The sequence below is a fragment of the Rhinolophus sinicus genome, chromosome 12 (assembly GCF_057876585.1).
Source record: "Rhinolophus sinicus isolate RSI-liver-muscle chromosome 12, RSI-T2T, whole genome shotgun sequence".
Classification (NCBI taxonomy): Eukaryota; Metazoa; Chordata; class Mammalia; order Chiroptera; family Rhinolophidae; genus Rhinolophus; species Rhinolophus sinicus.
In genome coordinates this window covers 53,739,158-53,764,349 of record NC_142512.1, presented here as the reverse complement: position 1 = coordinate 53,764,349, position 25,192 = coordinate 53,739,158, and the positions used below count along the sequence as shown (strand labels likewise).

General features: G+C 40.6%; 3 protein-coding genes across 19 annotated transcripts in view; 1 reads left to right on the top strand and 2 right to left on the bottom strand.

Annotated features, from left to right (window-relative positions):
* Positions 1-1,053: 1,053 nt before the first annotated feature.
* MFSD11 (major facilitator superfamily domain containing 11) lies at positions 1,054-22,019 on the bottom strand. Of its 5 annotated transcripts, none has more exons than XM_019745458.3 (14): positions 21,820-22,019; positions 20,099-20,269; positions 19,575-19,630; positions 17,891-17,998; positions 17,211-17,290; positions 16,992-17,088; positions 15,888-15,946; positions 15,221-15,365; positions 13,919-13,959; positions 7,974-8,039; positions 5,866-5,991; positions 3,011-3,185; positions 2,179-2,314; positions 1,054-1,674 (listed from the first exon to the last, which is right to left on the bottom strand). In XM_019745458.3, the coding sequence occupies exons 2-14, from the start codon at positions 20,192-20,194 to the stop codon at positions 1,510-1,512; spliced, it is 1,350 nt and encodes a 449-aa protein (XP_019601017.1). In that variant the 5' UTR covers positions 20,195-20,269; positions 21,820-22,019; the 3' UTR covers positions 1,054-1,509. The 5 variants fall into 5 exon arrangements, with proteins under 5 accessions (XP_019601017.1, XP_019601015.1, XP_074176539.1 ...); XM_019745456.3 differs by lacking the exon at positions 21,820-22,019 and adding an exon at positions 20,758-21,039; XM_074320438.2 differs by lacking the exon at positions 21,820-22,019 and adding an exon at positions 20,598-20,736.
* SRSF2 (serine and arginine rich splicing factor 2) lies at positions 21,193-25,124 on the top strand. 8 transcript variants are annotated; one of them, XR_012492309.2, is made up of 5 exons: positions 21,193-21,788; positions 22,084-22,394; positions 22,685-22,788; positions 23,450-23,547; positions 24,047-25,124. XR_012492309.2 is itself a non-coding variant. In XM_019745473.3 (3 exons), the coding sequence occupies exons 1-2, from the start codon at positions 21,427-21,429 to the stop codon at positions 22,385-22,387; spliced, it is 666 nt and encodes a 221-aa protein (XP_019601032.1). In that variant the 5' UTR covers positions 21,193-21,426; the 3' UTR covers positions 22,388-22,394; positions 23,450-25,124. The 8 variants fall into 8 exon arrangements, 3 of the variants coding, with proteins under 3 accessions (XP_019601032.1, XP_019601031.1, XP_074176551.1); XR_012492308.2 differs by lacking the exon at positions 22,685-22,788; XR_002138497.3 differs by having other exon boundaries at positions 23,450-25,124.
* The window catches only part of METTL23 (methyltransferase 23, arginine), a 121,068-nt gene continuing 120,596 nt past the window's right edge, over positions 24,721-25,192 (bottom strand). For all 6 annotated transcript variants that reach the window (XM_019745468.3, XM_074320451.2, XM_019745466.3 and 3 more), the window contains one exon: positions 24,721-25,097. In XM_019745468.3, the coding sequence (XP_019601027.1) occupies positions 24,932-25,097 (166 nt within the window). In that variant the 3' untranslated portion in view covers positions 24,721-24,931. The remainder of the gene's footprint in view (positions 25,098-25,192) is intronic.

Genomic DNA, 25,192 nt, shown 5'->3' with positions numbered 1-25,192 from the left:
TATATAGGATCAGCTAAGCCAACTGAGTTTATCTTAGCTTCAGGAAAGAAAACCAAAACTTTACTGCGTGGAACCAAGGCGTTTAGTGCTCCACAAATGAAACTCCTTTAAGATTCTAGCTAACTCCAGGGTTTCCTGACTCCCTGCCCTTGCCACCAGGTCTGAAAACCATGCTCTATTGTATTTCCTCAGATCTGTAAGCCAACTATAAAATTTCTAAATTTCTAGCAGATTTTTAAAAAACAGTGGAAAACAAGGTATTGTTTGTCCTCTTGGCTAAATTTACCTTGACACAAATTTCTTCCTTTGTACAGTTAAAAAGCACATTTGAAAATGAGCTCTGATATGAAATGAAAGTGAGCCCACTGATATGAAATATCCAGCACAGGCAAACCCATAGGGACAGAAGTAGATGCGTGGTTGCTGGTGCCAGGTCCAGAGAATGGGGAGTGACTGCTAACAGGCATGGGAATTCTTTTGTTCTCTTTGGAGTGATGAAAATGTTCTGGAATTAGATCGTGGTGAAAGCTTTACAACCTTGGGAACATACTAAAAACAACAACAACAACAAAACTTTTAAATTGTATACTTTAAAATGGTGACTTTTATGCTTTCTAAATTATATGTCAATTTAAAAATAAAAAAATTAAGCAACTTCTTATGCAGGAAAGTTAACATTTCCAAGTAAACATGTCCCCAAATAGTTACAGGGCATTCCAACTTGTCTGTGGAATGAATGGCATCTGCTACATGATGACAGCCTGCCACCTAATCTCAGATCTCATTTTTTTTTTTTTTTTTTTTTTTAGCATTGCATCTTCTCGGAGACTTACTAGCAAAAATCCTCCTCCAGTAAATGTGTTTGGTTTTTTTAATGTATTTTTGTTCATTTACAAATGTCAGATTGCTGTTTTTAAGACTTAAGACAATTTTTACCTCAGTTTACAATACTTAACTAGCCAGTCCTTGCTACGAACTAACTACAACGTATAAAAACTTATCCAACACAACATTTAAAGAGGAATAAAGTGCAGACCTTTTCAAAGATAGGACTCCATTTCAGCAGCTCATGATTTATTGAAATGTCATTACCAGACACATATGTGGAGTGCCATATGCTCCCTATTATTACATAGTAACACATACTCGATATCCAGCAAGAATCCCTATGACAGATGGCCTAGGATTTTGAATCGAGGCAAGAACATCAAAGAAACAGGAGAGAGAGGAAAACATTTACATTCTATAACATGATTATAAGGAACTTGAGATAGACGAATTGAAAGACATCTTTGAACAATTATAACTGACAGAACAAGTTTCCCTTATTCCACTTGCTTCAACAGCTAATATCTGTAAACCTGACTACCAACTCTGGCAGAGGCAGCAGTCTCAGGTCCTTGATCTTCCCCTACTAACCATCATCCAATGGGTTGTGAAAACGAAAGGAGGCTTCTTCAACCAGACTGTCATTCATTGTGTTGTCGGAAAAGGCATGCCTCCTCTCCCTCAGATACTGCGGTAGTCAGAGCCCCGGGCTACAATGGCAGCAGCTTCCCACTCCACAGCGAAGAATGAAACCGTTCCGAAAAACCCAAATATCACCATGACCAGGAGTTGCCAATGGAGGAGAAGGTAGTTACTGTAGAAAAATGCCACGGCTGCACAAATGGACTAAGAATAAAGAAAACAAATCACAAAATGCACACACGTGACCCAGGCCCCACCCGTAGCCCCACCACTCTTGGACCTGTGGCTTTCTGTGGCTGGCAGTGCTCTCTGCTCTTTGTGCATCCAGATGGGAGTTCATGTATCACTAGCTCACAAACATGCCCTGTAAACTCCTGTTGAGAGCTGGTAACAGTCAAGTAAGCTACAACCTCTGTTATTTAAAATAGTATTTTGTGAAAAATACTAAAATAATGTGCATACACAGTGAGAACTGTCTATACTATGAACGCATTCCGGTATCTAAGGAAAGAAAGCTCTAATCTAAGCCGTAGAGACTCGGATTAAATGTAAAACGTGAAAAGAGTGTGGCGAGGATCACATTACCCATTGCTTCCTAACTCTAATCACAAATTCTTTTAAAGGCTGTCCCTGACTTTCATTGAAGGAATATTAAGAAAATAAAGTGAAAGCACTAAAAAGGGATCCACAATCTGAAGAGGAGGTTACCTGAACAAACTTAAAGACTGCAAAAGCTGGTGCACTGTCTTCAGAATAGAGAAACCCTAAAATACTGAGCAGCTGGGTATTGAAGCAGCTGTCTCCAAGACCCAACAAGAAACTGCAGAAGATGGCAACTTCTTTGCTGAATAAAGTAAAAATTAATTTAGGATGAGTATTAACAATATTTGCTAGAGCCATTTAAAATGTAAAAGCAACTCACCCACAAAAGCATTTTACTTTCAAGTTTTAAACACTTTGAAACAAGAATAAATACTGGAATTACAAAGGAAGAATTTATGCTCAACCATCATAGTCTAGCAAACTCTGGGCTATTAACTATTTGGGAAGCGGACACTGTGTTTTGGGCAGGGCTGCCCTTAGCATGTGGATCTAGACATAAATGTCTGCAGCTACAATGAATGTGAGTACAATAAAACAATATCCTCCAAACTTCTAGCATCAGCTGTGAAAGGATGGCTGGCCTGCTCAGCTGGCAAATCACCCCTTGTTCCTCACTGTTGCTCCTCCAGGCCCTGTCTTCTAGAGATTTCACTGCTCAAAACAGCAGAGCTATAAAATGCAAATCAGATACTTATGTGCTCCTTCCTAGAGCAAGGAAAAGATTTAGTGGGGAGAAAGGTTAAAACGAACAATTACAAAAATAACGGGATTCTCCATGGATTCCTCTTTAAACTCATTCTGGCTCCATTCACACTTGACAGATGACCTTATAAAGATAACAGACTTTCAGAAAAGGATTAACTGCTCCATTTTAAATGTCCAGCCATCCTATCTTCCACCCTTCCTTAAATTACTAGAAAAATGACGGTCACTATACCTGGATTGGATGTAAGCACTGCTATCAGTTCCCTCAATGGGAGCAATAGGGGCGTCCCCAGGCATGTTGAGGAATATCAGATAAAAAGCTATAAAATGCACCAGGATGCCTAACAGCACCACTGGATTTCTACCAAAACGATTATTCTTGCTCAGCAGGCCAAAGAGGCTTCCACCTATAAAATCAATGAAGTAGAGAATAGAAAAACCCAAGATCAAGTTAGTAAATCAAAATCGTGGTTCTTTGAAAAAATAAATACAATGGACAAACCAATAGCTAATTTAATCAAGAAAGGACAAATATACAAAATAACTATTGAAACAGAAGAAATTTTAAAAATCAGAATAGACTTCTAGGTAAGCTGGAATAACCGGGACTGGATTTACCCCTGCCCTAAAAAAAAAAAAAAAAAATGAAGCAATGGTTTTAAAGACACAGGCTATCCGGCAACAAAGGGCAGTGATCCCTGAGAGACAGGAAACAAGTGAGGTGAGCCCTACAAGCACCTCCCCTCGCTCCCCCCACCCCCACAACTAAGGAGAGAGGCTACGGGCTGCAGCTACAGACAGGGAAGGCAGGTGGAGCTAGGGAGACAGAGCTGGGAGTCTGGGGATACAAGGTGACGAGAGTTCCCAGGACGAAAGGACAGCTGCACAGAAGGACAATTGCGGAGATCTGCAGAGGGTCCCCCAAAATCTTCACTGAGTGCTGACCAGCACGTAACATGAGTAAATCAGCGGAGACCTGGGCAAGAGCTGTCCGAGAGGGTTAGAGGCGTTAGAGCCCTGCCCTGGGCTGGGAACAGTGCCTCCTGGTCCCACTAGCCAGACTGGAAACCTTGTGGTTCACAGCACTGGGTGTACACAGCAAGGTCTCCCCTCAGCAGGGAGGAATTTTCGCCCTGGTCAGCATTGCTCCGGTCCCGTCCAATAAGTTGTAAAAGCAGAACCCGAAAGAATCATACTGTTTCCAAGTAAATGAACTGCATTCAAGAACAAAGCTCCAGGATATTTATAGGAAACAAAGACATCGGCACCAACAAGATAGAGATCACAATGTCTGGTATCGGCAAAGAAGCAGGAAAATAGGACCTATCATGAGGAGAAAAATGACTCAAACGCAGTTATCACAGGACCCAGCAATTCGAGTCTTTGGTGTGTAGCTCCCCAACAGAAAACACCTGTTCACATAAAAACTGTACACAGATGTTCACAGCGGCATTAGTCATAATGGCCCAAAACCCAAATGTCCATCAAATGACGAATGAATAAAATGTGGTATATCCATGCAATTAAATAATATTTGGTAATAAAAAGGAATGAAAACTGCTATAACCTTGAAGACATTACACTAAGAAGCCAGACACAAGAGACCACATACTGTATTATTCCATTTACATGAAATGTCCAGAATAAGCTAAGACATAGAGAAAGAAAGTACACTAGTAGTTGCCTGGGGAAGGGTAATAAAATGTTCTAAAATTAGATTGTGGTGATAGTTGTACAACCCTGTGAATATACTAAAAAACACTGACCTGTACACTTTAAATGGATGACTAAAACGTCATGGGAATTCTATCTCAATAAAGTTGTAAACAAACTGCATCAGACTGTCACAGACATTAGAACGAGCAAAGACATTAAAATAATTACTACGACTGTATCCCACAGGTTCAAACATTTATACCCTTGTACTGTTCCTGGTGTTGCCAAGAAAGCAGGAAACAGCACCACAGGCGGCCTCCTCCACAGGGCTTACCGCCGTCTGACACTCTCAAGTGCCTACGCTTTTTATCATCTGTGTTCTTCCCCAAGAGCGTAAGTTCCATGTGGGCAGAGGGTCTGTTTTGTTCACACAATGGGCATACAATAAATACCTGTTGAATTGGTAAGCCCCTCACGTGCGACACAGTATCAAATATACTGCAAGTGCCGAATAAATCTTTTTTGAATTAGGTGTCCCTGTCAACCATACCAGAGTTTATGCTAATAAGGCGATTCTGGAGGGGGGCTGAGGGTGACCCTAGAAAGCTTCAGGATGGGGGCTGGTCGCCAAAAGGACTAAGCCTTGATTAGATGGTTGGAACTTTCAGCCCCACAATCTCGGGGAGTGGAGAAGGGCTGGAGATTGAGTTCAGTCGTCAAGACCAGCGATTTAATCAACTGTGCCTACATGATGAAACTTCCATAAAAACCCCTAAACGACAGGTTTGGGATGGTGCCACACGTGGACTCCACAGGGACAGAGGTCCTGAGCTCAGAACCCTTCCAGACTTTGCCCTCCATACCTCTTCACCTGGTTGTTCATTTGTATCCTTTGTAACAAACTTTAATAGTAAGTATAGCATTTTTCTGGGGGGACTTGTGGGAAACCCCAAATTCATAGTCAAGTCAGACAGAAGTGCGGCTAGCCTGGGGACCCCTAGCACTCACTACTGGCATCTGAAGTGAGAACAGTCTCATGGGACTGAACCCTTGAACCTGTGGCGTTGGATGCTAACTCTGGTAGGTAGTGTCAAAATTGGACTGGATTCCTGAACACCCAGCTGATGTCAGAGATTTAGAAAACAAGAAAGTCGGGGATTCCAAGACACTTTCCTGAGTATTTTAGAGAAAACGCTGGGAGAGACCACGTGTTTTCCTAGTCATGGTTTTGTCTATGAGTTATTTGGCTAATGTTTTATAAATTTGTTATGTTAGAACAGTGATTAAAAAACAAAACAAAACACAGACATAACCATTTAGGTAAAAACAAGCATGAAAAAAGAAATTCAAGAACAGAGAGCTGAAGCACAACTAAAATTTCTATTATAACTATAACAAACTGATTTCATGTAAAAACTTTTTCAAACCAACCTAAAATTTCTCCAATGCCGATAAAAATGCCAGAAAGTCCAATGAGGCTCTTCTCTTCTGTTCCAAATTTATTTACAGCGCCAATACAGGTTCCATATACACCAGAAAAGAAAGTCAATTCCAGACCTTTCGGGGGGGAAAAATGCGATTTAAATGCACAGCACATTTACGTTCTCCCTTTCCTAGTTTTTCTTTGTATTTAATAGGATTTGAGCTTTATACATATAAAACAAAAATTCACTAGGGCTGCAACGTTACTCCCAAACAGAGTATGTTTATGCTATATAACTAATGAAATGGAATTAGCCACGAGATGGTTATTGTTACATATTTCAGATAAAAATATACAACTCAAATAACCAAAGCCACCCCTAAGTTAAAAACGTCACTCTAAGAAAAATAAAAGAGGGCCGGCCCGATGGCTCAGGCGGTTGGAGCTCCATGCTCCTAACTCCGAAGGCTGCCGGTTCGATTCCCACATGGGCCAGTGGGCTCTCAACCACAAGGTTGCCAGTTCAATTCCTCGAGTCCCGCAAGGGATGGTGGGCTCCGCCCCCTGCAACTAAGATTGAACACGGCATCTTGAGCTGAGCTGCCACCCGGATGGCCCAGTTGGTTGGAGCGTAGGCTCTCAACCACAAGGTTGCCAGTTCAATTCCTCAAGTCCCCACCAAAGGATGGTGGGCTGCGCCCCCTGCAACTAGCAACAGCAACTGGACCTGGAACTGAGCTGCGCCCTCCATAACTAAGATTGAAAGGACAACAACTTGACTTGAAAAAAGTCCTGGGAGTACACACTGTTCCCCAATAAAGTCCTGTTCCCCTTCCCCAATAAAATCTTAGAAAGAAAGAAAGAAAGAAAGAAAGAAAGAAAGAAAGAAAGAAAGAAAGAAAGAAAGAAAGAAAGAAAGAAAAGAAAAGAAAAAATAACCGGTCACTCTGTGTAGACGGGATGGGCAGAGGATATAATTAACATAAATCTGTAACACTGAATACTAAAGTGCTCACTATCGTTATCAAGAGCTTTCCAAGGGAATAGGAATGCATGTGTGGAAAACCAGTAAGACCTAGCCAGATCATCAGTTTTAATGCATCTTTGGAGCAAAAATTAATATAAGACCCAGTCTTGTTTTAATATAAAACCCAGTATAATATGATACATGTAATATAATATAATTACATTATTATATAAAATAATATTATACCGGGTCTTATATTAATTTTTGCTCCAAAAGATGCATTAGAGCTGATGGTCCGGCTAGGTCTTATTTTCAGGGAAACACGGTACTATCCACTTTTCCTTAAAGGCACAATAATGTTTTAATTAAACCCCTTTTCCCAGGAAAAGAAATTCAAAAAATTAGGGTAAAAATTAGGGCAGATCGGTATAAGACCTGATTCCTTAATGCTATAAACCTTAACTGAATTTTAAAGACGTTTAATATTTATTCTATTCTTCTAAAAAAGGTGTCTGTGCCTCTGAGGCATATAAAAGCAATAGTAGTAACTGGCACGTTCCAGCACTGTTTAAAAGGAAATCGATTTCCTCATCATTCTGAAGACCTAAGAGTGCTCCACCCATTATCACATCAGTCACGTGATCAGTGGAAGCCACCGAGCTCATTCCTTGTCATTAGAAATTATCTTAATCCATACACAAGTACAAAGATTTACTCATGGTTATTTTCTACAGTGCTCCATTTTGCTCTAAGGTCACAGGCCCCTGTGTAGAATCCTCCCGCACTGAACTTGGGCTGATCATGTCTCTTTTGGCCCTCTTTGGGGCCCATAGCCACTAAGAAGTCTGGCTATCCTGCTGGGTCCGGAGGAGGAATCACGAGGGAGGGGGTCATGCAGCTGGCCGAGATGACCTGGAGAGATAGAGACCCAGCCTGTCATCTGACCCCTTCAGACAAATGAACTTTTAGAATTTCCAGCCCCTGCCGCCCCTCTAACAGCACCCAGAAGAGACCCCCACTGAAACCATCAGAAGCACCCTTCCGCCGAGCCCAGTGAATGCACAGCACTATGAGAAAGAATAATAAAGAATGGTGTTTGGTCTTCATTGTCATTATGCAGCAACAGAAAAACAAACTTAATCCCATTACCTGTATAAGCAGTTGTAATACTGAGAAGGAGCATCTCCTTGGTGACACATAATTTAAGAGACTTTTCTGTAAAAAAGAAAACAATTTAGGAGTACTTAACTAGACTTTAATTAAACAGAAATTCTAAAACATTTATTCAACTGAAACAGCCCTTTGTCAATATTGCCAGTAAACAAATACACTGGGACAGAGGTTAATGATTCCGATTGAAATGCTTAAGGTATGAACTCAAGCTGCTCTATAAATAAAATGTTTATTTCAACTGCTTATATAGTCTAGAGTCGTGTTTTCTCAAACACATTCTCCAGCTCTAATTACAAAACAAAAAAACAAAAACCATGAAATGGAGAAAAAGCATAGAATCAAACACACAATATTCCAGCAAACTTGATTAAAGGTCAGACTACTAAGGGAGCCAACCGTGGGGAAAGTGCTGGCTTCCCTCAGGAATTATTCTGGACTGGAGATCGGAATCACCGGGAGCTTTTTGACCACAACAGCGGGGGTAGCACTTCCTGAGATGGTCACTCGGGATCTGAGAATTGAGACTTCGGTTCTGTACACTTGTTGTGATCACTGTAATGTTCCCTTTTACACTGCTCGATTTGGTTGAAATCTGATATGGAAAAATGCGTTTCTAAAAACTGCATGTTTTAACTACCTTTCTGAATCTGCTTATATTTCATAATTTAAGGTCATTACTCAGTATCCTAAACTGATAGTGAGTGGATCCACAGTTTAGTTCTTATTCAACTGCTGGCTGTGAAACTGAAATAAGTCACAAACACTCTGTCCTGAATTTCTCCGTGTGCAAAAGGGGATACTTTTTTCTCTATTTTCAATGAAATGTAGTAGTCAGACTAAATGCAGTAAGATATTTCCACCGATCATTTTTACCTATTTCCGGGGGGGAAAAAAATCCATGATCAATACAAAGTTTAAAACAATATTTTTAATTAATTAAAAAATTACATTGGCAAAGCTTGTTTGGTTTGGAATAATTAGATTTAGCTAACAAAAATTTTAAAACAGAATCTAGTATGATACTATAAATGGTAGATACATGTCATTATACATGTCCAAAACCATAAAATGTTCATCAAGGTGAACCCTCATGTAAATTGTGGATGCCTGGTGATAATGTGTCCACGCAGTTTCATCAGTTGTAACAAATGTCCCACTCTGGTGGGAGCTGTTGATAACGGGGGAGGCTGTGCAAGTGTGGACAGGGAGTAGATGGGAAATCTCTGTACCTTCCTTTCAATTTTGCTGTGAACCTAAAATTGCTCTAAAAAAATAAAGTCTATTTGAAACACACACACAACAACATAATCTAGTAGCCGAAATCGATAAACTGATCCTAAAATTCATATGGAAATTCAAGGGACCCACAATAGCCAAAACAATTTTGAAAAAGAACAAAGTTAGAGGACTCACACTTTCCAATTTCAAAACTTAAACAATAATCAACACAGCACCTATTGGCATTAAGGACAGACATATATCTAGAAATAAACTCCTACTTTTACAGTCAATTGGTTTTCAACAAGGGTGCCAACACAATTCAATGGGGGTGAAAATAGTCTTTTCAACAAATGGTGCTGGGACAACTGGATATCCACATGTAAAAGAATGAAGTTGGACCCCCACCTACCTCACAACACACACAAAAATAACTCAAAATGAATTACAGACCCAAATGTAAGAGCTAAAACTATAAAACTCCTAGAAGAAAACGTAGAAGTAAATCTGTGTGACTTGAGCAAAGCCTTCTTAGGACATCAAAAGAAAAAAATAAATAAATTAGATTTCATCAAAAATTAAAAATTTTGGTGATGGAAGGAGAACTGACTCTGGGTGATGAACACACAATGGGATTTATAGATGATGTAATACAGAATTGTACACCTGAAATCTATGTAATTTTACTAACAATTGTCACCCCAATAAATTTAATTAAAAAAAAAAAAAAATTAAAAATTTTTGTACTTCAAAAGTTCCCATCAAGAAAATGAAAAGTCAATCCAAAGAATGGGAGAAAATATTTGCAAATCATATATATGGGACTTTTATCTAGAATATATGAAGAACACTTACAATTTAATAATAAAAAGACAAATAACCCAAATAAAAAATGAGCAAAGAATCTGAGCAGACATTTCCCCAAAGATATGCAAATGGCCTATAAGCTCAACATCATTAGCCATTAGGGAAATGCAAATCAAAACCACAAGATACCACTTTACAGCCATTAGAATGGTTATAATCAAAAAGGCAGATAACTCAAGGATGTGAAGAAACTGGAACCCTCATACACTGTTGGTGGGAATGTAAATATGCTACAGCCACTTTGGAAAACAATCTGGTAGTTCCTCAAAAAGTTAAACATAGAGATACCACATGACCTAGCTTTCCCACCACTCCTAGGTATATAATCCAAGAGATCTGAAAACATATGACCATGTAAAAACTTGTACACGAATATTCATAGCAGCATTACTCATGATACCCAAAACCTAAAAACCACCCAAACTTTATAACATGCTATAACATGAACGTTGAAACCATTATGCTAGATAAAAGATCACATGTTGTATGATTCCATTTTTATGAAATGTCCAGGACAGGCAGATCCATAGAGACAGAAAGTAGATTAAGGGATGGAGGTTGAGGGGAGAGAATGGGAAGTGACTGCTAATCGGTACAGGGGTTCTTTGGGAGAGAAGGGGTGATAAATAGGTTCTAAAATTGATTGTGGAGACAACTGCACAACTCTGTGAATCTACTAAAAACGAGTGAATTGCATACTTTAAATGGGTGAATTGCATACTATATGAATTATATCTTGAAAAGCTATTAAGGAAAAAAAAACCCATAATCTAATACCTTAATGGGTCCCCTTCCAGACTTTTCCTTTTTTTAAAAAATAAAAACAGACCACTAGATATATACTATTTTATAATTTGTTTTCACATAATAGAGCAAATATTTTCTAAAATTTGTAGTGATCATTTTAATAGCTAGGGTAATCTATTATACAGATATGCTAACACCTTGTAGTTCAATATTTACATTATTTCCAGTTTCTCACTAATATAGACATCTTGGTAGTTAAATCTTGAAAAAAATTCTTAATTATATCCTGAGGATAATCCTATTAGTGGAACTGCTGGGGTAAAAGCACAAACATTTTACGGCTTTTGATACTGATAAACTGCTCTTCAGAAAGTAATACAAGTGCATATTCTTATCAGCAGTGTGGTCTTATGCACGTAAATACCTACCCCCCCCCCCCATAATATTGAGAATGATTTTTATCTTTTGAAATTTGATAGAAAACTTTCTATTTTGCATTTCTTATGCTTAGAACTATAACAATTTTCCTTTGTTTATAAAATATCTATTTTTCTGCAGAACTTTTTATGCTTTTCTTATTGGTTTGTAACAGCTCTTTATAACATATTGCAAATATTTTCCCAGCCATTTTAACGTCATTAGGTCGTTTTGGGAGATTGAAATTTTATATTTTAGGTAACCAGAGTGTTCTTTTCCCTCATTGTTTGACAGACCTGCTTGAAAGGCTTTTCTCTACCCAATTAACTTCTTTGATTGCTTTTATGGTTTCATTTTTACATTTAATCTACCTGGGACTTTAGTACAAGATAGGAAGTATATAAAATAGGAATCTATGTATTTTTCCATGCAATCAGCTACCTAACCTCGCTTATTTAAGAGTCTCTTTTATTGTATTCTATATTCCCATATGGACATGGACTTGATTTAGACTCTAGTCCTCTTGCCCTTTCTATTCCAATGTTTTCAATTAAACTCATAATAGGTTTTAATATTAGTTAGGGAAAATCTTTCTTCTCCTTTTTAAAAATTCTCTTGGCTATTCTCAGATATTTATTATTCCAGATGAATTTTAGGTCATTTCATCAATACCAAAAAATAAATTCTTTAAAATTTCACTAAAGTTTTCTAGAATTGCATTAAACATATATATTCTGGAAGAATTACCAATAAGAGCTTTTTCAGATAAGTAGGAACCTTTTCTGTACAACATCCATCATAGCATAAACTGAAGAAACGCATGATTAAATAATAAATGAAACTCTGGCCCACAGACAAATTACTCGAAGTCGACATTCTTCCTTTTCCTCTTTGCCTATGGCTTCCTGCCACCACAAAACCGCATGTCACTCCCCAAATGCTCAGGGACCACCTCCTAAATCTGCTTGTCCTATAGCACCTTATATGCCTTACCGTTTTTGGCTGCTGCCTTCTTTCTCCCCATTCAAACCTGACAATCCAATATCCTATTACTCCTGAACCCCACCAAGGAAACAACTAGGTCCATGATGAAAAGCATGCAGCTCGAATTGTATTAGTGCCTCATTCCACAGATGGAGAAGTTAAGGCAAAGTTCGTACAACTATCTAGGAAGGGCATCCTGAATCTGGTTAATATCAATAGACAGATGAAAGCGGGGTTCAGTAACAGAGCAGGGAAGCTGCGTCAAGCCTCCCCAGAGCTGAACGAACCATCCCATAGCCTAAAGATCCTTTTCCTGACTCCACACTTGCCAAATAACCCAATGTGGCTTTCTAGGCCCCACTAACAAGAAGGAAATATCCATGAAAGGGCTCACCGAAAAATGTTAAACGCCATCATAAATGGTTACACTGTGATTTCTGTGAGTTTGTTTAGCATGAGTCCTTCCCCCTCTGGCCCCTCTGATCAATAATAGGACTTCTGACAAACAAGCCTGTAGACGTGCACAGCTGAGAGCCAGACCTTTGCCTGTGGTGACCTTCCTTCCATCTTGCTAGGGGAAAGTCAGGCTATTTCTCTTTTTAATTATAATGTGTAGCCCAATTTATAATCATGAATGTATGCCAGAAATATAAGAAATGCATACAATAAAAGCCCGATCGAACAGCCTTAACAGTGATATACTATGTATTCGAGGCTCAGATTACCACACACACAGGCCCTTTCTAAAAAAAGAGGCTACAGAAATTCCTGGCTAAAAGTTGGCGTGCTTTGTGTCATCTGACCTAGACAAACAGCTGATGAGATCAAGAATTTGCACCCCAGTTCAAGGCAGCCTATAGACTAGCTATATATGTATTCGGCCCAGTGGCCTATGCGAGGGTTTACTGAATGTGGCCCCAGAAGACTGCTCCATGCTAGACAGTAACTACCTCAGTCAGATTCATTCTCCTGGGAAGACAAGCTGAGAGCTGCAGGCAAACAAAGAATTGACCCATATCAGGCCTCCTTGGAAATGGAAGCCATGGTTGCCTATTTCTGAAAGAACCACAAGACATCCATTATGGGAAATGCTGGCTCTGCCTGTCAGACAGTTTGGGCTAGAATCCCAGCTCAATCATGTGCTAGTTGTTTGACCCTGGGTAAATAATTTCTCTACACCTCAGTTTTCTCTTCCATGAAATGGAGATAATGATAGGTTATATCTACAGGTCATATGATACTCATAGAATTGTTGTGAGAATAAAATAAAACAAAGAGGTAAAGAGGTTTAGCCAGGAAGAACCCTCAACAGATGAGCATGATTGTTCTTACAAATTCCGCGGTCACCAGAGCTCCCGATCTGTTCTGAAGAGCTATGAACAACACTTGAAGAGACGGCCTGCGTGTCTTCACTTTCTCATTTAAATTCCCCACTCCTGAGTTCTCTGCAGCCTTCTCAAACCTCCCTCACACACCCACCACTGGAGTCGTGTTGTTGGATAGCACCCATCCCTCACACCCCCGTGTTACAGAGGTATTTACTGAGAGGACTCATGTATTTTTGAGCAGCATACCTAGAAAAATGAAAATACTGGGGTATCGTCAATCCAGTTACCAGGGGGAAGGAGAAAGGCAAGGGTTGAAGTTCTTCCGGAAGTTCCCACATTTCAGATACAGAAAATACTTACTAAATGCATCTACTGCCTTTGTCATATTGTTCTGGGCAGACCTGAGAAAATAAAGAAAAAGTTTTTCCCCCTGAAAATTGGAGAACAAAAGAACTATCACGTTTTCAACAAGAAAAGCTTCTGTCCCCTACATGGTCTGGCAAATATCCCCAGGGCCTGTCAGTGCTCCTGGCTCCATGGAGCCCCATCCATTTAATCAGAATGTGATTAAAGGCTGGCTCTTTATTAACAATGGAACACCGTTCTTTCTTACAAAGTTGATTGCACATATTCATGCGTGTTTTTTTCAGATATGATAGGTCAGGCAGAAATCTCTAGCCTGCAATTTTCACCCTGTAAAAACAATTTGTAGTAGCTCAATTTTCCACTACTCCTACTGTGTAAAAAGTAAGTCCTTAGCAGAAGTACTCTTCCAAAGCAATACCACCCCTGTGGTTCAAGGTTGGGTGCAGCATAATGTATTGATGAAAAATGTGGGCTTTGGAGCCTGAGTCCTGCTTTGCCATTTATAAGTTGCAGGGTTTTAGACAAATTACTTCATTTCTTTAAGTTTCATTTCCTCGTTTATAAGGACACTACCACTTAGTTGTGAGAATTAAGAGAGATAATGTAATATAAATGTAGTTGTTTATTACAATTAACCTACCAGCCATACCTACTTCTCCTATATCTTTAAGTGATACTGTTCAGAGAGAGAGAGACCTAACGAAGATCTAGTTAAATAAATAAATTACTGACACAAAAAGGATAGGATGTTCTAACCAACAGGAAAACTTTTCTCCTCACCGTAAAAACTCATGCTCTGTCTGGAAGCAAATACTATTTAGACCCTATTTAATTGCTAGTACCCTCATCTTGTACTTGGATAGGATGGGATGTAGGATTCTAATTTTTTACCCTTCAGGCCCCAAATAAAGAGGAATTGATTTATACTCTACAGACTATTAAAATACAATCGATTCAGCTAGCACTCAGCTGCACATACTCCCAATTCAGTTCAGTGAGATAGCAAAGAAAGCCATTTCTAATATAAGACATGTACTTATTCTACAATAAGCCCCTCAGATCCTGTAGGCATGGGGCGGGGCAAAGCTACCTCCCTGGTCTCTGTCTACCTTCCTTTTCCTTCTTCCTCCCCCGAAAGATTTTCTTTATCTTCTTCCCCTCGCTTACTTTAAAGCTTTTCCCTCATATCTGCCCAAGAGCTGGTATCAGTTAGGACTACAAAAAGGTTGGTAATCTCTAGACTAGATCTACTCAAAATACATTTTCAAATAAAAAGGAACGTTTCCAACTTCTTACTCGTTGACGTCCATGTCCTGGTCATCAGAAGATTCATCTTCTCCTAGGACGTTTGCAGAATCTGGTTTCCGAATGAGAAAGAAAAGAACTGTCCCTATAAGGCTAATCACTGTCAGGGCAATAAACACTGTTCTTCGGTCACTCTCTGGGAAGAAAAAAGAAGAAAGTAAATTGCACTGACCATACAAACAACTGCAGAGTTTGTTTATGACTGTCAAAACACTTCCTCATTAAGTTTTTACTTATTGCATCAGTAAAAACCTAGGACAAAGAGATAAATTTGATATCTCCACCTTTGTCTTTCAGTTAGAGAAATACCAATAAGCCAAGAGAAAAAACAGCACAAGAACATAATCTTACTCTTTTAATCAAAGAAGCATAAAAACAGAACAATTAAGAGTTCAAAAGTCTGACTACTGAGTCATAGATGCATTCATAACATAACCTTCTCCCATACCTTGGGATGTCACTTGAAGCATAGTCATTATCTATAATCCTAGCTTAATAATATAATCCAAGGAAAAAAGTTACTCAAAGCTAAGCTCTAAGAGAACTTAAGGTACCAAGGTTCATCAGAACAATTTGAACAAAGCAATAATGACTATTTTTGTGAAACTGCTATTGTGCTTTGCACGTATTCGAATAAAGTGAAATGAATAAAACAAACCTGATATTTGAGTTTTCCCTTGCCATGCAAAATATATGTAGAGATTTCCAAAGAACAAGCTTGTGGAAAAAAATGGAAGAGAGAATGTTGGGAAATTATTTTCATATTTATAGTTTTTAAACAATTTTTCCATTACTTGTTAAAAAAGGAAAGATGGGGGCATATATAATTTAAGAAGTATTTACCTGCCCTAGATCATTTAAAAGTATCAACTCCACCCTGACCCTTTCTGAAAAACGTAACTGACCCAGATGGAGTTCAGGCTCCCTCCACGTGACAGTAACCTGATTCAGAACCACCCTTCAAAGAAGTCTTGACTCACTTTGAAACATGTGATTTATTATTAGAACTCTGGAAATGACTCTCTGGAAACAAGCTTATGCTAATTCAAAAATTCTATATTTTAAAGAATCTATGGGAAAAAATCCATAATTTTGTTAGCTGTATCTAATCAGATCCTTTATTTTGTACACCTTCCTAGAGGAATCATTCACTTATACTCCAGTTTCTTAACACGCAACCCCTTAAAATTAAACACTTTCATTTGTTAAGCTGTGTCAATGCCAGCATGTTATGTTAGGCAAGATCCTGAGGGTAAATCCTCAGGACAGATTCCATGACAGAATGATTCTTGTTGCTTTTTACTTAGGCTGTATCTTTCAGTGTTGATATAGTTTCACTTTTGAATTTAAATATATACATACATAAATTGCTATCAGATAGTGTAGTTAGGTGAGAAGGATGCGGCCTTTGCAATCCAGATAATGATGGTTTAAATCGGATCACTTACTTAACTTTTAGGCCTGTTTCTTCCCCTCATGAGGTTGTGAAAATTATTGAAATTAAGTAATGAAACCAACAGTCCCTGAAGTATATCCAGTGCTAAATATATTATGGTTAATATTATTTTCTGTTTACTAATCGTATATTTCAATGCATTTGAAGTAGATCCATGCATTATAATTGTATAAAATTTTAAATCTGTATTATATGCAGCTAAGAGCTAAAATCATAGAACATGTGAGTTTTCAATACAACAACGATCTAAAAAACTGGTGTGACAAAAAAATTAAAGGAAAGATTGAGCTCTAAAAGGATTATTACCTAGATTGTAAAAGTGCCCAGAAAATTCCACTGTTTCTCCCAATAGTGTGCTCATCTGAATTTATTGTCAGGCAGTTTCCTTGTGCTGTCCAAAGTACTAAAATTCAAACCAAAAGGTTATCAAGGGAATGAAATCACTTAGTTTTACATACCAAACACATAAATGATACTCTTAGATAAGCCCCAGAAAACAGAGATAATAAACTCCAAAATGCTCACCAGCAGCTGCAATTCCAATGAAAACAGAGGCTGTGTAGAAGGACCATGGGAAAGGCTGGATAAAAACGGCAATGTACATGCTAAAATATAACAGGTCAATGCATTACAGTCAAACAATACCTGAAATAGAATGCCAATTATGCCTTCTAGGAATCAATTCTGAGCGTTCTCCTCTTTTAAAATTCAGCCTGTAAAGGACGTCTCCAGTGTTGAAAACAAACAAAAGGGACAAATGGGACCTACTACTCATTTCTTAAATTATTATTTTAAATTTGTAAAATCAGACACTGAGTGAAGGTTGGCCATTGGGCTTTGCCAATTGCTCAGCATATGATGGGATTGTAGTTCTATGGCACAGAAGGAAAGTTCAGTTATTTCATGTGAATGTTCCTGCTAGTCAACTTGATATAAAATAAGATTGTTTCACAGGAATTCTTTGCAGCTCTCATGGAACGAGATTTTTGGATACTATTTTTAGTAATAGTAAAACAAAAGCAAATATACACACATCCCATCACATTAAAACAGTATGGTATCCTTGAGCATCAAGCAGAGAGCCAAATCCCTAAAATACCACCTATATTCTGTTCCGTCCAAGTCAGCAAGCCCGTTATTTACTATGTGCTTGAAAAATGCTGAAGGTGTTCTAAATAAATGAGTGAAAAAATTACACTACTCACCTGTAAAATAAACCACTACCAAACATAGAGAGTTGAGGTCCTACAATGGCAACCACGGATGGCGTGATCAAATTGGAAGCAGAGAACACTCCGTAAATAATTGCCATGCTGTACACATAACACACACAAAAACAAACGAAACAAAACTCTTTAAGCACTGTCTCAAAGTTCATTTCTTCAAATCTACTTTGTCTACAGATTTTTTTCGCAATAAGCATTCATATTCTTTAGTCAGAATTTATAATTATATCCTTAAACTGAATGACATAAAAATTGAAAGTTTTCACTTGTACAAAATATTGAAGTTTCTCATCAAATGTTTCTCTGAATCAGTCTGCGTTGGACAATATGGATTTTCAGGTAGTGGTAAATTGTAATAACAGCTAATGTATAACATGAGTGTAACAGGACTATGCCAAGAACTTTATACATAATTCCTCTTTTAATCCTAATAGTTCTGTGAAGAAAGCATTGTTATTACCCTCATTTTACAGAAAAGAGAACTGAAACACAGAGGGACTACCTAACCTGCCAAAAATCAGTGGGCTAGTTTGTGAATGGTGGAGCCAGGGTCCCATACCTGGTAATCTGACTCCAGGGGCCCGAGTCAACCAGTCTGCTCTACAAGCTTAGTCTACAACTCCTGGCAACTGCATGTAATTTCACTGCTATAAATAACAAGCATAGAGTTAAAACTTGCTTAAGCCAGAATTTATTTAACCCAACCTAGTGGTCTCACTGAACATTATTCAGCTACTGAAGAGCTAGCCCTACCTAGTATATTATGTCTTGTGACAAAGTGTGACTGAAACCATTTTGAAGGTCCTGAATTCATTTACTACTAATAAATTATTCTTTGGATGTTATGAATCTCTCAAATATCAAATGTTCTCTCATTTGTTCCTTAGAATACACATGAAGTTAAGTATTACAAAAAGTTATGGTATTATTATTAATCATTTAGAAAAATGGGCATTAACATCTCTTTACAAGGTCAGGCTTAGGACAGGTAATAAAGAACCAAGTAAGACTTTGGTAGGGCGGGGGAATGACACTCAGTATGGGTGTTGGTCACAATCTAACACCTAACTATAGAGAAATAAGAAACTATTGGTGCTTAGATACTTGTACATATTACATTCCCAGCTCCAGTCACAGTGCACTAGTGACTAACGAAGCTCTTTTCACTTCATTTTCTCCATTTGCAAAATTGGGACTAACCACCTTAATAAAAATCTAAAAACTCCTGATGACAGTATATTAATCATTATGAAATTACAAAAACAGGGAGACCAAATGTTTCAAGAATCATATAAAACATCTTCTGTTTAAGATTGGAAAGATGTAATGTGATAATACTTGAGTGCTTTTTAAATCCCAGGTAATGTGCCAAGCACTTTACGTGCCTTGTCTGAGCAAGGAAACCAGGCTCATGGAAGCAACAGGCCTAAGATAATGCAGCAATTAAGTTGTGAAGCCAGGATTTCAAACCCAGTATCTAATTCTACATGAAACCTAAACTCATCACCTTTATTCTGTTATGTTCTCCCAAATAGTCTAGATACAGAGAAGAAAACGAGCAATCACTACTAATTCAGTCGCAGTATTTTATGGCCAGTGATTTTGATGGGATTTAAGCAACCATTATAATATACAAAATGAGACCAAACATATAGTACAATACCTGGTATATCCACTGCCGTGAAAATCTGTGTTATTTAAGCTCCTGATGACAGTTTGCTGTGTGGAAGATAAAACTAATCAACAAACCAAAAGTTTTTGCAACATCCCTCCCCCCTGGAAAATCTCCAAGTTCTTAAAGTAAAAATTCAAGATGCTCAAATACTTAATATCGAAAGCGGACTATGAGAGAAGAAAAAGGACGACAAACCAATGACGGGGGTAGGGAGTATCTACTAAAACTATGCCTTAACACTCCAACTATAATGTAGACCTTAATACAAACAAGAAATAAAATAAATAGGTCGACATACAACCCCCAAATCAAATCAGAGACATAAACAGCAGTATCACATTCCACATACTAAGAACTACCTGATACATGAAATCAAACCTAATCATAAAAAACGAGTAAGGGTGACAAAATAAAAGGCGCAATTTAAGCGCGCAATTAACGTTTATTATCATTTTTGGAATGCACTATGTATGATAGGCACTTCAAAGAAGGGCCAACAGATCCCAACTCACCGCCACATTTCCACAAGTTTGGAAGGCGGTGAACATAAACATAAAGGCAATTCCTAAAATAATGATGTTGAAAAGCTTTTTAGATTCCGGGGACATTTTGGCTCAACTCTGCGGGAGATCAGCAGCAGCCCAGGGCAGTCAGCTCTCCTCGGGGCGAACCCGCTGACAATCCTGGGGAAAGAAATGAGATGGTGAGGGGTAGCAGATCCAGGAGCAAGGTAGCCAAGCTGTCAGCTTCCAGTTCTTGGATCAGAATCCCGGGTTTAGGTCGAAGTTCTCCCCACGGGCACAGTTAGGACATTTCCTAGGACAGAATCCGAGTAGGGAAGAGCCCGGAGACGCGCCAAGAACGATGTTGCCCCACGTTGAGGGGCCCGCGAGGGGATTAGGGGCCAAGGGCGAGCTGCAGAGGCCGGCGCGGCCCCGCCCGCCGGGCCCTGACTCAATGCAGGTCAGGCGACCTGGTCACCTGACTACAGCCGTGGCGCCAGCCGCTCACCCCGCTGGGACGTGTAGTCCCGGGAGGCCCACGACGCGCAGGCGTTGTTACAAGAGCTCTCTCGCCCCCTCGAGGTGACAGGGTGCGAGCCCGCGGGGAGTGACGAAGGGGGGACTGAAAGCGGAACCGAACGAAAAAGTGGGGAATTGCGGGAGGCGACCTGAAAGTGACATAGCTGGGTCTGAGGCAGCTGGGGACACAGAGAGCCAAACGGGGGAAGGAATACCCCCTCTGACAGAGGCGGAGCTGAGGTCCGAGCCGAAAAGCCGCGTGGAACTCGGATACTGGCACGGAAAAGGAGGCGGGGCCCAGAGGGGAGCACCTCCTCTTCCTCCGGCACCAGAGGACCCAGCCGGAAGGATCGTTTCGCGGGCTTTCTAACTGCCCGCAATTCCGCTCCCCCCTTCCAGCAGCGGTGACTCCGCGCTTTTCGGCCCGCCCGCCGGGTTCTGCGCAGGTGCGCTGGGTAGGGGCGGGACGCGCGGCAGGAACGTTGCGGGGCGGGGCGGGGCGAGCCAATCAGAGGATTTATTTCCGGGTGGCGTGGGCGCCATTTTGTGGGGAGGGATATAAACGGGCGGCGAGGAAGCCACTCGCCCGGTTGCTTCTGTGCTGCAGACGGCAGCTGGTGTCGTCCGCTCGCGTCGTCTGGTGAGGCCTTTCAGAAACGTTTCCACGCGGAAGCCAACTGCCAGAATTGAGGCGCGGCGTCGAGCCGAGCTAGTGTGAGGAAACCGCTGCCGCCGCCGCCTCAGCTGAGTGCGCGGGCCCGCCCAGGGCGTTAGTTTTTCCGCGCGCAGTTGCGAGGCCCGGCCGACTCTCCAGAGCCATGAGTTACGGTCGCCCGCCTCCCGATGTGGAGGGTATGACCTCCCTGAAGGTGGACAACCTGACCTACCGCACCTCACCCGACACTCTGAGGCGCGTTTTCGAGAAGTATGGGCGCGTCGGCGACGTGTACATCCCGCGAGACCGCTACACCAAGGAGTCCCGCGGCTTCGCCTTCGTCCGCTTCCACGACAAGCGCGACGCCGAGGACGCCATGGACGCCATGGACGGCGCCGTGCTGGATGGCCGCGAGCTGCGGGTGCAGATGGCGCGCTACGGCCGCCCGCCGGACTCGCACCACAGCCGCCGGGGACCGCCCCCCCGCCGGTACGGGGGTGGCGGCTACGGACGCCGGAGCCGCAGGTAAACGGGGAGGGGCCCCAGGCTGACTCACAAAGGTCCGCGGAGACACGTGGCGGCGGGCCGGGTCGGGGGGCTCTCGCCGCGGGCCGCGTCCCTCCGGACCATCCCCGCGCAACCCCCGCTATGGCGGCTGGTGGGGCGCGGGCCGCTCCGGGCCTCGGCGGGAGGGCGGAGGACCCCGGCTCGCGACCAGGGAAATGGCGTCTCGGAGGCTGGTGGCGAGATAATGGCGGGCGGGCGGGCGGGGCGCGGCCGGATCGCGGAACTCTGACGCTCTGCTCGTCCCCGCCCGCAGCCCTAGGCGGCGTCGCCGCAGCCGATCTCGAAGTCGGAGCCGCTCCAGGTCCCGGAGTCGATCTCGCTACAGCCGCTCCAAGTCTCGGTCTCGCACTCGCTCAAGATCGCGGTCAACCTCAAAATCCAGATCGGCGCGAAGATCCAAGTCCAAGTCGTCCTCGGTTTCCAGATCTCGCTCGCGGTCCAGGTCCAGGTCAAGGTCCAGGAGTCCTCCGCCCGTGTCCAAGAGGGAATCCAAGTCCAGGTCGCGATCCAAGAGTCCCCCCAAGTCTCCTGAAGAGGAAGGAGCAGTGTCCTCTTAAGCAAACGGTAATGTCCATGGGGATCCGAAGTACTTAAGTACACGTGACCCGAATTCAGAAATGGGGTTTGGAGTAGATTTTTTTGATCCGTATTAATAGAAAAGTGACTCCTAACGTTAGGAGTGCTGCTGCTCTGAGCTAACTCAGCTTTGGGAGTAATACTGAAGAGGGGTCTGCAGAAAGGATGTGTATAAAGCTTAGATAATAATGGCTGTTTCGTAAACTGTTTGAGACCTATTAATGAAAATGACTATTTCTTGCTGTTTTTATCCAACGTCTGCATTTTCCCCTTTAAAGCTGCGGTCTCCTGTTTGATAAAAGAATATTGGCCAGTATTGCAGATTTTAACTGATTTGGCTGATCCTCCAGGGACCAGTTTCTGTGGGCGTGTATTGGAGCAGGTTTGTCTTTAAATGTTAAAGATGCACTATCCTCTTAGAGAAAACGATCAGTTCAACTATTGTTGTACTGACTGGGACTTCATTATTCTAATGGATGTGGCAAACGAATTGCAAAAAGAAGCAATGAACTTTTGGAACCCCAAAAAAGTTTACAGGTATTGCACTGGGTGGGGAAAGGATAGTGTGTCTTTAACTCTCAAATTGTTTGGTCCTATTTTTTAAAAGGAAAGGGCCCTAAGTCGCTCAGATATTAAAGCATTCTCAATTGCCAAATGTTTTCATTTGAAAACTTAAAATTTATCTTGAAATGTAGACTAATTTTCTGATTTCAAGTTGTTTTTGTTTGGATACAGCCCTTTTTTTTTTTTTCCTTTTTTTTTTGTCTTTTTTTTCCCCCCCTTTTTCCCTCCCCCCTTTACCATTTTTCACCTTGGTTATTTGGCCAAGAACACATAAACAGATTTGTAAGTGCTGATGGTAGCCTTTGAAATTTTCCTAATTGGGCCTTTAAAAAACTAAGAATGGCTGGGTGGAACCTTTTTGTAACCTACTTGTTTCACCAGAGCCTTAGTAAGTACATGCCTGAAATTGAAACCATGTGCACTTTGGGTGACTTCATAGTAATGGAAGGTAAACTGAACTTCTTTCTTTTCAAACCTAGATGTGTCGACAAGCAACGTAACGGAAAACTTGGGGGAAAAGGACCACATACTCAGTTCATCAAAGAGTCCTTGGAACAAGCAACTGGCTGTTGAAAAGGTTATTTTGTAACATTTTGTCTAACTTTTTATTGTTTTAAGCTTTGCCTCAGGTGGCAAACTTCATTTTATGTGCCATTTTGTTGCTGTTATTCAAATTTCTTGTAATTTAGTGAGGTGAACGACTTCAGATTTCATTATTGGCTTGGATGTTTGAGGTAAAATTTCCTTTTTGTTTATATAGTGCTGACTTTTTTTGTTTGAAATTAAACAGATTGGTAACCTAATTTGTGGCCTCCTGACTTTTAAGGAAACATGTGCAGCCATTACACAGCCTAAAGCTGTCAAGAGATTGACTCAGCATTGCCTTCATTCCTTAAAATTAAAAACCTACAAAAGTTGGTGTAAATTTGTTTGTATGTTATTTGCCTTCAGGTCTAAATGGTAATCTGAACCCAAATTTGTATAAAGACTTTTCAGGTGAAAAGACTTGATTTTTTGAAAGGCTTGTTTACCAAACACAATTCTAATCTCTTCTCTTATGTATTTTTGTGCACTAGGCGCAGTTGTGTAGCAGTTGAGTAATGCTGGTTAGCTGTTAAGGTGGCGTGTTGCAGTGCAGAGTGCTTGGCTGTTTCCTGTTTTCTCCTGGTTGCTCCTGTGTAAAGATGCCTTGTCGTGCAGAAACAAATGGCTGTCCAGTTTATTAAAATGCCTGACAACTGCACTTCCAGTCACCCGGGCCTTGCATATAAATAACGGAGCATACAGTGAGCACATCTAGCTGATGATAAATACACCTTTTTTTTTCCTACCCCCCAATGGTAAAAATGATCATCATGTACGAACTTAAAATACGAAAAATGTTTAAGGAAGCAAATGGTTTGTAACTTTGTAAGTACTTATAACATGGTGTATCTTTTTGCTCATATTCTGTACTATAACCATTGTTTCTATAGTTTAATTAAAACGTTTTCTTGGTGTTAGCTTTTCTCAGAATATGTCTTGGTCTTTTTTTGTTGATTTGAAAGACCTGTGCAATTTTCTTGTGAATGTTACTGACTGTATAGTATGAAAGTGAAATGTTTAGCTGACTTTTAAATTGGAAATGCCAGTTCACCAGCCACTACCCTAAAGTCAATGCTCTAAGGTAGCACTTTCTTGAGGTTGTGGGTAACGCCTTCTCATAACCTAATTTATGCTCTATTTTAACAACTTAGGAACAATCTTTGAGTCCTTTTTCTTAATAGGTGTTTTAATTTTTGTTTTCATGATTATATAACCCATTGAGTGTTGTTTAGGTGGCCCATCACAATCAGGCCAACATTTGACCATCTTCAGATCCACTGCTTGTACTCAAGAAGCTGAAGTGGTCTGAGTCCTAGTTGGCGTGCCAGGTTGCTAATCAGTATTGACATTGTCCCAAAACAGCTTGTAGGTGTAATTCAGAGACTGTCCTTTGCAAAGGAGATGACCAGCATTTCAACAGTATGTCTTCCTGGAAGGGCAGATTCTGCTATATCTTCTTTGTCTGCATCAAAAGACTCCAGAGGAATGTGGATACATTTCATATCCCACTTGTAGAGCAAAGCTTCAAGTGACCAGTCAGCACTGAAAATAAATTGTTTGTAAAAATCATGCTTTTCCTGTTTTGCTTCAGATACATTTTCATTTTGTCCTTACACTAGGTTTTGCATGAATAATAA

Bases quoted from the DNA above. Each gene is read 5' to 3' on its own strand.
- MFSD11 (XM_019745458.3), bottom strand. From the start codon at position 20,194: ATGTCCCCGGAATCTAAAAAGCTTTTCAACATCATTATTTTAGGAATT. The intron at 8,040-13,918 runs GTAAGTATTTTC...TCTTTTTTACAG, and splicing joins AAAGGCAGTAGATGCATTTA to AAAAGTCTCTTAAATTATGT. The intron at 5,992-7,973 runs GTAATGGGATTA...CCCCCCCGAAAG, and splicing joins TATTACAACTGCTTATACAG to GTCTGGAATTGACTTTCTTT.
- SRSF2 (XM_019745473.3), top strand. From the start codon at position 21,427: ATGAGTTACGGTCGCCCGCCTCCCGATGTGGAGGGTATGACCTCCCTG. The intron at 21,789-22,083 runs GTAAACGGGGAG...CCCCGCCCGCAG, and splicing joins TACGGACGCCGGAGCCGCAG to CCCTAGGCGGCGTCGCCGCA.